Raw genomic sequence first — 13,883 nt, 5'->3', positions numbered from 1 at the left:
TTGAGAGGTGGGACCATGAGAAAGAACCTCATGAAGTTCAACAAGGCCAAGTGCAAGGTCCTGCACATTGGTTGGGGCAATTCCAAGCACAAATACAGGCTGGGTGGAGAATGGATTGGGAGCAGTCCCATGGAAAAGGACTTGGGGGTGTTGGTTGACGAGAAGCTCAACAAGATCCAGAAACGTGAGCTTGCAGCCCAGAAAGCCAACCGTATCCTGGGTTGCATCCAAAGCAGTGTGACCAGCAGGTTGAGGGAGGGGATTGTCCCCCTCTACTCCACTCTGGTGAGACCCCACCTGCAGTACTGTGTCCAGCTCTGGGGCCTGCAACATAAGAAGGACGTGGACCTGTTGGAGCGAGTCCAGAGAAGGGCCACAAAAATGATCAGAGGGCTGAAGCATCTCCTTTGTGAAGACAGGCTGAGAGAGCTGGGGTTGTTCAGCCTGGATAAGAGAAGGTTCCAGGTAGACCTTATAGCAGCCTTGCAGTACCTAAAGGGGGCTTATAAGAAAGCCGGAGAGGGACTTTTTACAAGGGCCTATAGTAATAGGACAAGGGGTAATGGCTTGAAACTGAAAGGGGCTAGATTTAGATGATTAGATGTAAGGAAGAAATTCTTCACTATGAGGGTGGTGAGGCCCTGTCACAGGTTGCCCACAGAGGCTGTGGATGCCCCATCCCTGGCAGTGTTCAAGGCCAGGTTGGATGGGGCTTGGAGCAACCTGGTCTAGTGGAAGGTGTCCCTGCCCATGGCAGGGCTTTGGAACTAGATGATGTTGAAGGTGCCTTCCAACTGAAACCATTCTATGATGCTATAATTCTATGATTCTATGATTTTTCTAGGTTTCTTTGGCATTAGGAGAAACAACCAAGTATTTTGAGAGGTTGTTCTTTCCTACTAGCTCCTAAAAGCTTTGGAAAGCAGCATCTCCTTACATTTCTGCACAAAAGAGTGATGGTGGTAGCAAGCTTCCAAGAGTAAGCAAACCTTTCAGTACAAGATTTCCTTTTTAGATTTCCAGGTTCTTCCTCACTGGAAGAGGCTACTCCTTTCACCTCCTGTAGGTGTAGGAGAAATGGCTATAAAATTCAGTAATCACATTTCTTCTTTTTCTAGATTGCATGCTTTCAGACTAGTTGACTGTCTTTAAAGTTCATGCCCTGTGGTGGGTTTACCTTGGCTAGCTGCTGGATGCCCACCCAGCCCCTCTCTCACTCACTGTCTGCAACAGGACAGGGGGAGAAAATGAGATAAAAAAGCTTGTGGGTTGAGATAAAGACAGGGGGGATCTCTTACCAATTAACATCATGGGCAGAACAATCAGTTCAAGTGGATTTGAACTTGAGCCATAGTTCTCAGTGGCATATCACCACTGACATCTTTGGTCTGCCCAGACCTTCCTTTGTCTTGGGGAATGAACATTCCTATTAGTTTATATCTTATCCTGAGATCAGGCACTGATCCAGTCGATCCCAGAGTGACTGCAGTTTCCCACCAATGCTACCTGTCCCAGCTGCACAGCTTCTCTGATCTCAAGCAACATTTCCCGGTGCTTGACACTGCCTCGATGTGGGGTTTGGTAGTAGAACACTACATTTATGTTTTTATTACTAGAGACTTGTTTTTTTCATACAAAGGGCTTCTGAGTGCTTAGAAGTGCGTGGTGTCTGATCCTCTCTCCACCAACCCTTGGGACTCCACGCACAGAAGGTCATTGAGCAAATTGGTGTGCTCTTGCACACCATGGGACACAGCCACAAAAACTGTTTAATGAGGCCCTCGGGTAGCTGCCTGGAGTTTGGTGATGACACAGTTCTCACAGGTCCAACTCTACTAGCAGAAAACTATCTTTTGCCTATGTTTAGTACCCAGTATGTTACAGGAGTATTTATATGTGAGATGACTTTAGGGAGAAGAAAGATACGGGAAACACAGAGGTAAGCTCAGAAAGCCTTGGAGGTGTTGCCTCATTGGATCTTTCTGAATGATAGATGAAAAATGGAACATTGATACCATCACAGCAAAATTTGACTGTAACCTGTCAGGAAAAGAAAAATTGCTCGAACACCTCCTGAAACAAATTTCTATGCAACAAGAAACTTAAGAGCAATGATATGGCAGTTACAAGCAGGAGGAATAAGACGGGAACATTGCCTGACCTGTTGGATGAAGAACTTGAAACAGATTTGGAGTGAATGATTTAAAATGTTTTCAGACAACAGATGCTGTGGAGTTCAGACTTGAAAGTTCATGTTGTATCAACATTTAGTAACTGGGTACAGTAGTAACCATTTTTTCCTCTCCTTTGCTTACATTCTTCGTATCAGCCATGGCATATTAAAGCATGTGTGTGGTTGTGTCTGTTTATGTGAAAGGCAGAGAGAAATGCTTGGTAATCTGTTGAAAAATATACAGAAAAATTTAAATACTACTGTGATGTTTCAGTCATTTGGATCCTTCAAGGCAGCTTCCTTTAACGTTGATTGCGTCATAGACATTTAGCAGGGGGCAGGTATCTGCTCTCCATTTATACTCAAGGACAGTTGTACTATCTTCTATGGTATAAGTCATCTCACTGTCGTGTAATGATCTAAACAAGGTAAATCAAGTCATGCCTGTATTCCTCTTTATTGACTATACAGGGAGCCAGAGCTGTTGTGCTCAAACTGTGGTGCCTGTTCTGCAGGTCTCCGTCTAGTACAACATCAGGGATCACTACAGGCAGTTGACCCTCTCTGCAGCTGTGCTAGCTCTGGAAGACTACTGAGCCCTTGGGAGAAGCAGAGGGGAAAAAGTGGGATCATTTCTAAACTAGTGCTGTAATTTGCAGACATATATTCCAAATTATGCATGAAGCAAACCTGTTTGATGGGAAAGAAAAACAGTCTTTGAGAACTACCAGAAAGTGGTAGAGAATAGAGCAGGACCTGAGGAAAGTGCTCAGGTTTTAGCAAAAGGCAAGAGGCATATATGAAAAACAGACACCGCTTTCTTAGTAGTAATCTCCTGCTTGCTGACTTATAAACTCCTAGGCAGAAATGAGCAGCTGAAGAATTTTCTGGTGTGATTGTAAATTAAAATGAGCATTCCTCTGCTGGTCACATTTTAATCCCCACAAGACAGTGAGTGTATTTGTCCACTGAAGAACTTTAAAAATTACTAAGAGTGACAAAGGAGTAGAAAACTTGTGCAGAATTTTGCAGCTTCTGTTACGTTAGAAAACACAATTTCTTCAGGAGAGCATATTCCGTTAACAGCAGGCCTAAGAGAGCATTGAAGCTACTAAAGAGCTGCTAGCTCAATGGAGAGGAAAATCAGTGAAGAACCTCCCAGACCTGGTTTCTGTGCATCTATGTCTACTTTCAGAGTGGACAAGCTAACTGGAGAGCCCTTTCATCAATCTAGAGGAATGCAATTAGGAGTAGCACATGGACCAGCTCATGGCTAAGCCATATATTGTAGACACGATGCTTGAGCGTGGCAAGTATTTGCTTCCATTGTGGTGCTTTAAACTCCCAGCAGGTAAAAGGACAACATTTTTCCAGCATTTGTGGCTCTTGTCCTGCGAGAGTAGGACGTGATTGCTCCCTGACAGAATGGGAGCATACACTTTGTCACACCAGCTACAATGCAGAAAAATAGTGGTCAGAGTGAGTTCAGGGGTGAGGGTCAGCGTGGAGGGGCCAGAAACCTGAAATGGGAGTGGGAAGACGGGAGAAGAGAGGCGGACAGTGCTCTTTGCAAACACTGCTCGCCATAATTTATGATGTGACACTGTGCTTTCTGTAGCAGGCAGAACAGCAGCAAATGCATCCTTGTCTCATCATCCATGAACCTTGGAGCTGTAGCACATCCCCTTCTCTTCCAGGTCAGCCCATGACTTCACCCCCACACCTGTGCTACGGGAGCCTGAGCTGAAGCGATGGCACTGGGAAACTTCTCCCAGGTGACCGAATTCATCCTCCTAGGGCTTTCTGATACAAGGGAGCTGCAAGTCCTCTTCTTCACCTTCTTCTTGCTGGCCTATGCCATGGTTCTGCTGGGGAACCTTCTCGTCATTGTGACAGTCAGGACTGACCCCAAGCTGTCCTCACCCATGTACCTTCTCCTCTGCAATTTGTCCTTCATAGATATCTGCTGCACCTCTGTCACCTCTCCCAGGATGCTGGTGGACCTGCTCTCCCAGAGGAAGGCCATCGCGTTTGAAGACTGTATAGCCCAGCTGTTTTTTCTGCACTTCGTTGGGGCATCCGAGATGTTCCTCCTGACCGTGATGGCATATGACCGCTACACTGCCATCTGCAAACCCCTGCGTTACACGGCCATCATGAACCAGCAAGTGTGCTGGGTGCTGGTGTCTGCCTGCTGGGCAGGGGGCTTCGTCCATTCCACTGTCCAGACGCTGCTCATAGTCCGGCTCCCCTTCTGTGGCCCTAACACGATCGACAGCTACTTCTGTGACGTGCCTCCTGTCATTCAGCTTGCCTGCACAGACATCTATGTCACTGAGTGGCTCATGGCTTCCAACAGCGGTTTAATATCCCTGGTTTGCTTCCTGGTGCTGGTCACATCTTACATGTTCATCCTGGTCACAATTAGGGTCCACTTCACTGAGGGGCACTGGAAGGTCCTCTCCACCTGCGCCTCCCATATGATGGTCGTCACCCTCTTCTTTGTACCCTGCATCTTCATCTACCTCCGTCCCTTTTCTACCTTCCCCTCTGACAAGCACATCTCTGTGATCTACACTGTCTTCTCCCCAGTGATGAACCCCCTCATCTATACCCTGAGGAACAGCGAGGTGAAGGCGTCCATGTGGAAATTGTGGAAGCGCTGCAGAGTCTTCTGAGACAAGCTGGGTTTGCAGCAAACCTGGAGTTACTTTCCTACAGACTGATGGCAGATCGGGGCAGGGGAACAGGGGTGGAATCCAACGTGTATGGCGGTATCTGAAATCCAAAGAACATTTCGTTCCGGTTAAGGAATTTACCTAACCTTGCGTTTCTTCAGAGCTGTAGATTTCATTGGTACTTTTGCCTGTTTTGTGGGCTTTAGGTCCCCTTAGTCCACCTACAGATTTTTCACTGCTGCAGGACAGATGAGACATTTTAAAGATTTTTACTATTCACATAGCTTTGCAATCATAATTGCAGTTTCTGATGACAGTTGGAACATCCTTCTCTGCACCCTCAAAGAGAAGTCAGGAGGAGCAAACTCTTGAGTACAGAATGACAGCTTTATGCAGTGAGTGAATTAGAATTTTTGCTCGGGCTGAGCTCAGATGTTTGGGATGAAATTCTGAGGGAAAAGGAATTACGCTGCGGAATATAGTAGAGTCTATATAACAACTCTTTGTGCACTGGATCTGCACAAGTGGGAAACATTGAGCAGGTTCTGAACATTGCTTGGAAAGAGTAAACCACCGTTACACAACAGAACTTGCACTAATATTGTTACTGTTTATTAAGAAACATGGAGAAATTTTAAAGGCAGGCATAATTCTTTTCCCTGAACTACAAATCAGAAAGACCTGAACAACTGTGGTCTTTGTCAGTGTCTCCCCCCCCGTTGTCTTGTCTTTGCTTTTTTATGTTTGTTTCCATGATGTTCCTCTGTTTCTCATAAAAATGGATGGACTCTTCCCATCACCACAGCCATTTCTCTGCCACGGCAAGTGATTACAACTTGTTCAAAAACATTTCATATCCCTTCTTAAGATATTACCTACTGTTACCCCAAAAATCTGGTTAGAAAGGAGCTCTGGAGTGATTCCTCTTTTCACATTGTTGGTGAAATAAAATAATTTCCTCTACTTCAGCTCCAAACCCGTTAGGTGTGTGGAAAAGAAGATTCTGCTGTCCACAGCAACTGGCTTTAGGCCGTTTAGTTTTTAGACTGCTTCTTGGTTTTTGGATTGCTTCTTACAGGCATTTGGTGAATTATCTGAAATAACAGAGACAAAGTCAGTTTATATTTAAAACTGGGCTTAAATTTAGCAAAACATCATTTCAGGACAATGTAGAACTAGAACATTACAGTCTAGGAATCCCAGAATACTCTTATTCCAGTTTTGGTAACTGCCGGCCCTGTAAAAATAAAAAGCAGCTCCAAAAAGGCTTGCATCAGGTTAACAATGGAACTTTAAAGTGTCTGTATAGACATCGGGAGATCAAAGGTCTGTAGGGAAATGTGGCAAGTAACCCAGTCCTTACCAGAGAGACTTACAAGCAGCTTCTGCTTGGGTGATACAAGAACTGCTGAAACACACACCGAGGTAATTTCCCAATTCGGAAAGCAAGCAACTCTGCCTGTGTTGAAATCCGCTGTTCTAGCAGAACAGAACAGTAGCTGTGACAGAATGATTGGTCTCCTGTCACGAAGAAGAAACTGGAAATGGGAAACGGGTCTTTCACCACTAATTTCTAAGACCTGAAGAACACGTTTCATACTAACTGGTGTAACTGCTGAATTCCCTCCCACAAGAAACAAGAATTAGTTGGTTTTGACCTTAGTATGTATTATATGTCAAAGACCTTTCTTACCTTAGCCCAGCAGGGTAACACGGCTTTACCTGACACAATTAATATTTCAGGATACTTGAGAGACTAGTGGGGTTATGTTTACATTCAGTCACTTGGATCCCCCAGTTTGAAGGACAAGGTGTGAGTTTTTACTTTCTACACTTCAGCTGTCTGTGCTGTAAGGTATGTGATCTCAGAAGTTATCAGCTTCACCGGTGTTGTTCGTCCGATCTTTATAGTTAACAAAGAAGATTTGTGGATCCTAGGGTATGAACATGTCTATTTTAAGAGAAGAGGAACAGTGCCCGAGAAGGGGTTTGTTTTTGACCATGAAGGAAGCTTAGACTGATAAGATCAGATGGACTCACTTGTTGTGCAGATTTAGGTGAGATAAATCAATGTGCTTATCCATATTTGGAATAACTTGGGAGGGCCTGTTGCTGAAGCTTATAGCTAGAATCACACTCAGCTATTTGAACAGAGTATGTCTTATATCTTGCTGTTACCACATTAATATATAATGCAATGGTATAGCGTTCAATACAATATAACACAAGATAATACATTATCAACAACTAGCAGCAGTAAAAAATAAGTATCACAAAGTCAAGCATCTACAAAATAGAAGGTCTTCAAGTTATGAAGAGATATATATAACTGGTAGTATTAAAAATAAATGTTGAAAGACCAAAAATTTCTAAACAGTTTCACTTGTGTGGGGTCATAACTTTCAAAGAAATAAATCCAGTACAAGAATTTTCTCCCTCTCTGACATGCTATTACTGTGCTTTGCCACCAGATGGCAGAGGCACCTATGCTAAGTGTCCCTAAACATACACTGATACTGGTGTTTACAGGTAAATTTAAGACGGTGGAGATTTTGTTGGTAGGATTTTCTTTAGACATATAAGGATGCGAATTTTTTTAACCTTTCAGAACATAGTCATAATTCTCTCATACAAGTGAATTATTAAAATCATACAAGGGGCTATGTATAGAGGAAGAAGTGACACAATCCAGCATTCTATCTGGGGAGATAGCAACAGTGTTTGGGGAAGAAGACTAAAGACAAGACAATAGGATTTTGTTCTGTGATGTGTTTTTAATAACTGATATTTCCACCTTGCAGTAATTAAGTTTCTGTACTCCTTCAGCAAGCTTTATGAGGGTAGCAATAATATCACCAAATCCATCCCAAGTTCAGTGTCTGCCAACAGAACACCGTAAGTTTCTTTGTGCTAGAATGATTTAGGACTGGATTCATCCCACCTAAATTAGGGCATCCCACCGAAGCATCTCATTCTGAAGCCTAGGTGGTTCAAGGTCTCTCAATAGAGAAAAAGATACCTTTAAAGGGAAAAAAATGGAGAGGGTTGAGTGTGAAAAAGTTGGTGCCATCTGCCAGCAAGCATGTACAAGTGTTGTCTGAGTCTGATCTAGTCCTCCAAGCTGCCTCTGTACTCAGTGGAGAGAGACAGTTCCTGGAAATGATTCATCCCATCCTCAGGAAGAATCACTCTTTGAAAACGCTGGTTTCTCTCTCTCTCAGAAATATAGAGGAAGCCCGACTAAACAGGTCACTTACATACAGCTGAAGTCCAGTGAGGAAATCTTCCTGTATATGTACCCCAAATATTTGACACGTCCAAGTATTTGAAACAGTTCATCATGGAAACTTACCTCCCTGTCATGGTTTAACCCCAGCCAGTAACTCAGCACCACGCAGTAGCTCGCTCACTCCTCCACCTCGCAGTGGGATGGGGGACAGAGCTGGGGAAAAAAAGTCAAACATATTAAAAAAGTAAAAATAAAACTCGTGGGTTGAAATAAAGACAGTTTAATAGGACAGAAAAGGAGGGGATAATAATAGCAATAACAACAACAATAATAGAATATAATAATAATAATAGAATAAGCAAAACAGTACAATCGCTCACCACCCACTGACCGGTGCCCAGCCAATCCCTGAGCTGTGGTGCCCCCCGACCAACTCCCCCCAGTTTATATACTGGGCATGATGTAATTTGGTACAGAATACCGCTTTGGCTCCTTTGGGTCAGCTGTCCTGGCTGTGTCCCCTCCCAGTTTCTTGTGCGCTCCCAGCCTCCGTCGGCTGGGCAGTATGAAAAGCTGAAAAGTCCTTGACTTAGTATAAACACCGCTTAGCAACAACTAAAACATCAGTGTGTTGTCAACATTCTTCACATACTGAATCCAAAACATAGCACTATACTAGCTACTAAGAGGAAATTAACTTTTTTCCAGCCCAAACCAGGACACTCACGTATCGGTGTGGTGTGGACAACGGTGTTACGCCGTGGTACAAAACTGTGGGCTTGGAGGGTAAGGCAGGTGGGTTTCCAGTGCAGGTTGAGTCACCATCCCTGGAGGTATTCAAAAAGCGAGTAGACGGGGTACTTCAGGACATGGTTTAGTGGGCATGGTTGATGGTTGGACTCAATGATCTTGAAGGTCTTTTCCAACCTAAATGATTCCATGATTCTACTTTTACGTATGTATTTGCCATTTCAAACATGCCTTGTCCATGTCCGTTAGGCGCAGTGCATCCCAAATACAGCTGGTGTACTGTGCACGTGAAGATTGTCAGAGCAACACGCGGTGCTGCTTGGTTTGATATTTCAGAGCTGCAGCACATCTCCCGGGCGTAGCTGTGCAGCGCATCTGGAAACATCTGACTTATATAGTGTATGCAACAAGTCTATACAACAAGCAGGATTCATCTCCCTGAAGTTAAGCTATTTAAATATTAGGTGACGTGATCTAATCTAGTTGTCTAGTCTCCCTTTATAATAGAAGAAAGAAACAGGCCCTCTCAGAAGATAAATAATCATATCCCTCTTACAAACTCATCTTAGGGGTCATAAATTGTGCTCTGGATCTGCTTGTATATAACCTTTCACTACAGAGAGAGCTGATAGCCTAATTACTATCAGGTGAGATTTTTCGCATCCCACATCTCCTCCATCTTGGTTGCATCGAAACTCTTTGCTTGTGCTGCAACCACGATCTGAGATATTTTATCTGCCCAGGGCACAGGGAAAGCTCTGGAAATGCTGTACAGAAAGAGCTGAGTGGCCACAGCACCAGCTACGTGTCTGTCTTTTGTAGCTGTCACTGCAGCATCTAATTCCAATTTAAGACTCAGACAATGACAATACGGAAGACTATAACGGTTTTCCTTTGCAGATTGTCCAGACTTTCAGCCTTGTCGCTCAGGAGCGCACAGACACCAGTCCATTTGTTACGTCCCCAGGATAGATACGTGGGGGAGACTAGACTGCGAATAAACTTGTCCCTTGAGCCCAACCTTGTTTTCTGAGCAGGTGAATTGCTGCGAGGAAGTGGGAGGCTTTCCACTTTCTCTCTCTCTCCCCTGGTACAGTGCTGTCTTAAATTAGCCCTCACTCCCACATCAGTAGAAAGAGAAGGAAGATCAGAAGCGTTGATGAGTCATTGGTCCTCCCGGTCAAGACAGATTTCCAAATATCTCCCCATCTTTCTGCAAATGATATTTCTTTTTAATGGTGAATTCCTACTTCTGTAATCTTCCTTTGTATTAGAGGAAATGTTGAAATATTAAAAGGTCCTCTGGGTCAATTACAGTAAATGTCAACTGAGAAAAATACAAATGTATGATTTCTATAATTTTGGATCATTTCAGTAATAAAAAGTTTTTATTAGACCATTTCAGAATGTATATTATAGAAATCATACACAGTCATGTCATATTTAATAACACTATTTTAAATTAGATAAAACTAGACAGGAAAATAGGCATGAACCATGTTTTATCTCACCGAGGCAAATGCTTCAATGTTATAAGATACCACTCCCCAAACTTGTCTGGCATTTAGAAACTTCTTGATCTAAAATGTAATAATGGATCAAAGTCAAACAATGCCAGCTGACTAGCTAGGCAGCTGGCTTAAAAGAAGTAAAACCAGTTTAAAATATTCATGGATCAGGATCACTTAAGTCACTGGGAGAAACACCTCATCTGGTGCAAAATGCTGTATTTAAATGGAGAACAAACAACAGATCTCCAGCTGACAGGAGTGAGCGTAGCTCCTGCAAAGACCACGTAGCCAAGGCCTTGGTTAGAGGAAATCACCCCATACCACACAGAGGCTGGTCACCCTGTGTTGGGGTAAATGTGCTGTATTGCACTGACATTTCCTAGCTCTGGTGAATCGCCACAACCTCTGATAAAACCCCTGGGTGAAATAGTACTCTATTACAGTAAATTTTCCTGAACTTCTTGTGTTGTAGAGTATTAACACCTCCACTGAAGATACTGGGTAAAAACTTGTGTGGTAAAAATAACTTTTGCACCACCGAAGCCTATAAACCAAACCCTCAAAAGAGAGTAAGCACAGCTATGGGAAGCAGGTGGAAAAGTCTTCAGCTGTTATAAATCAATGCACATCTAATCAGAGCCCATGCTCCAGTTTTTCAGCTGATGTTAATTTGTTTTGCTTCATTTGTTTGGCAGGTATAAATCAGGGGCATCAAGAGGTCAGAGTTGATATATGCTGCTGGGCTAAGTTGATCTCTAAGGTAACCAGGAGCTGCCTTTGGAAAAATGTTGGAGCTTCTGCTAGCAGAAGATTGCTGACAGAGTGTAAGTGTGCAATGTCACAATGATGGCCCTTGGCCAAGTATTGCAAAGCTTGGGGGGTCCTCTGTACCCCAGGAATGTTGCTGCAGCTGCTTGTGTAAACCGGCACTGGCTCTTTTGTCACTTATGAACCTTATTTTCCTATTTGCAATGAGTCTATGTAACTGAAAAACCAGATAGCTACTATTGTCAGTCAGTCTCTCAAGAAGTCTGTGGGTTTTAGCAGCTTGTGTTAAGTTAAAACTTGCTTCAGTAGCTTTTGAATTGGGCTGAATGGCCCTGTGTGTTTGGGGTTTTTTTTTGGTGACTGTAAGGAAACTAACAGACTGGGCAGCAGGATTAGAGGAGACTGGGATGGGAGACCGTGTCCTGCTTGGAGAGGCAGAAGGGATGTAACCAGCCATCTTCACTGTTTTTGTTCCTTACTGTTACTCGGGAACCTATTCAGAAACCCAGGTTTCGATATTTATCAGATATTTAATTAGTTTTAAGCTCTTCTGCTGTATAGTGTCAGCCCCCATTACCTGTTTCCTCCCAGTGAAATTGGCCTGCAAAGTGTTCATCGGCCTCCCCAAAGACATAGAAACTTGGCACATCTATGCTAAATTGTTCCTCAGTGCCAGTATTGCTTTGTGCTGAACTTGCCACTGGATGCTACAGTAGAAGTGGTGAATCCAGGGATGTTTTTTTACAAGAGGAAGAACCATGGCAAATGTGAAAAGGGAAAAAAGTGAAATTGAAGTGGTTGATCTATAAATAATTCTGCATTTATGTCTGCCATGCCAATCTTTAAGCATGCAAGATTTATCAACTGAAAATAATTGGGAATGTCATTATCTCCCAGGAACAGCTTATGGGAAAGATGTCCCCATATCTGCATGGGGGTGAGGGCAGACCGAAATAGTGGTGGCTGAGCTGTAAAACAGAAGTGGCTCAGCTGGACTTTGGAGAGAAGTCGCAGGATTGCAATGGCAGCGAGTCTAGGAGCAGACCAGTCCCTCTGCAAACCAAGGACAATGTAGATGAGTTTACCTTGGCAATTTCTGATCTCCTCGCACTCTGTTATTGCCCGAAATGAGGTTTGCTCTAGCCCCAGGTCAGGGTAGTAGCACTTTCTGCCCTTGCTGGCACTCGGTCTGCACCGCTGCTGGCAGAGGCTGGTCCAGTCTTCCGTCTGCTTGACTGCATCCTGCCCTCAGCTGCATGTCTTTTGCTTGCTTTGGGTCCTTGCTTCCATTAGGTTCGTGCCTTTTCCACCCCCCATGTCTTGTCATGTCTCCTTTTGCTGCCTCCTGCCCTCCATCTCGAGCCAGGAGCATCCCATGCAGCCAAACCCACTTCCCCATGGTGGTTCGCTTTCATCCCCAAACAGACCGGAGTCTTCCTCAGCTGAATCCTTTGCTCTGCCCATTCAGCCCCATCTTGGCATGTACTCAACAGACTGCACCAGTGTTGGCTGCAGCCAGTTCAGCCACCCAGATGTACAGAGTGTTTCTGGAGCTGGCCTTGCAGTCACAGTCACGTTATCCTTGGCCCTGAGTTGTTTTTCAGTCTGAAACGCATTGCAATATAATGAGGCCAGAGCTGATGTTCACTGGTGGGGGCAAGTGGCATCCCTGCATGGTTTGATGCTGTGTGAATATATTCTGGGGTGCCAAAGGCCTTTTTGGAACAGGGGACTCAACCCTGCATTTCCAAGTATCTAATTAGCAGCCTTCATTTGGGTCTGTGGGTTGGTTGGTACACGTGGGGAGATGGGATGGGGATACCCTTGGTTGTTGATATAGTAGGGAAAATGGGAGAGGAAATGAGGATTTGGGAGTCTTGATCGAACTATGGGGTGCTTGTGTGGGGCAGGGTTTGAGATGTGAGCTGCGCTGGCAGAGCTGGAGGGTTGGCTGACAGGCTTCTCAGCAGTCACCTTTGGCTGCCAGCCCTGAAGGGAGTGTGTTGTGCAGGAGCAGCTTGGGGATGGTCAAATACTGGAAGAGGTTGCCCGGAGAGGCTGTGGAGTCTCCATCCTTGAAGATATTTAAAACCTGGCTGGACACAGTCCTGGACAGCCTGCTCTAGCTGACCCTTCTTGAGCAGAGGTGTTGAACTAGATGACCTCAGGAGAGGTCCCTTCCAACCTTAATGATTTAGTAATTCTGTAACTTGTGTTAAGAGACAGCCCTGAAGAGCTGGAACTTACTGCTCACTACCAAGGAGACAGGGGGAAAAAGGGATGCAATTGCCAGTTTTGGGAGGGGGCTCTTCCTTCCCCTCCTTACCCCTTCAATAACCACCTTCTTCTGCCACCCACTGCATTTACCAGGATCCTGCTGTGTTGGGCTCATGGCCATTTTACTACCAGTGGTAACCTGCTGCCTGAGGCAACCTGTCTGCTCTAAGACCCCAGAAGAGGTGGCAGAGAGACCGAAGTGGGCCGGATTAACATGCTGGGCACAATGAGAGACCCTTTGGGTGGTGAGTGGCTGGATTTTTGAAAAGAGCACGTCCAAGTTGAGCGACTTTCCTTCTTGACTATGTTTCAGTCTTTGTTATGGTTTGGATCTCTGAGCACAGAGAAAATTCAAGGGTCAGTCTTTTCGCAGTCATACTCCATGGCACAAGGCTGCGGAGCAAAACCCATGAGTTTTAAAACCAAAAGGACCCTGCTGTGTCTGTGGAAGCAGTAGGGTCTGGACCTCCTGCGGGATGTGTCCTGTCACACTTCAG

At 44.6% G+C, this 13,883-nt stretch overlaps 1 protein-coding gene across 1 annotated transcript; it reads left to right on the top strand.

Annotated features, from left to right (window-relative positions):
* The first annotated feature begins 3,912 nt into the window (after positions 1 to 3,912).
* LOC126047008 (olfactory receptor 4Q3-like) lies at positions 3,913 to 4,851 on the top strand. Its single transcript, XM_049820146.1, has one exon. The coding sequence runs from the start codon at positions 3,925 to 3,927 to the stop codon at positions 4,849 to 4,851; it is 927 nt and encodes a 308-aa protein (XP_049676103.1). The 5' UTR covers positions 3,913 to 3,924.
* Positions 4,852 to 13,883: the final 9,032 nt, after the last annotated feature.

The sequence above is a fragment of the Accipiter gentilis genome, chromosome 17, assembly GCF_929443795.1.
Source record: "Accipiter gentilis chromosome 17, bAccGen1.1, whole genome shotgun sequence".
NCBI lineage: Eukaryota > Metazoa > Chordata > Aves > Accipitriformes > Accipitridae > Astur > Astur gentilis.
Note: the sequence above shows the minus strand (reverse complement) of the source record. Positions and strands in the feature narration are given on the sequence as shown.

Bases quoted from the DNA above. Each gene is read 5' to 3' on its own strand.
- LOC126047008 (XM_049820146.1), top strand. From the start codon at position 3,925: ATGGCACTGGGAAACTTCTCCCAGGTGACCGAATTCATCCTCCTAGGG.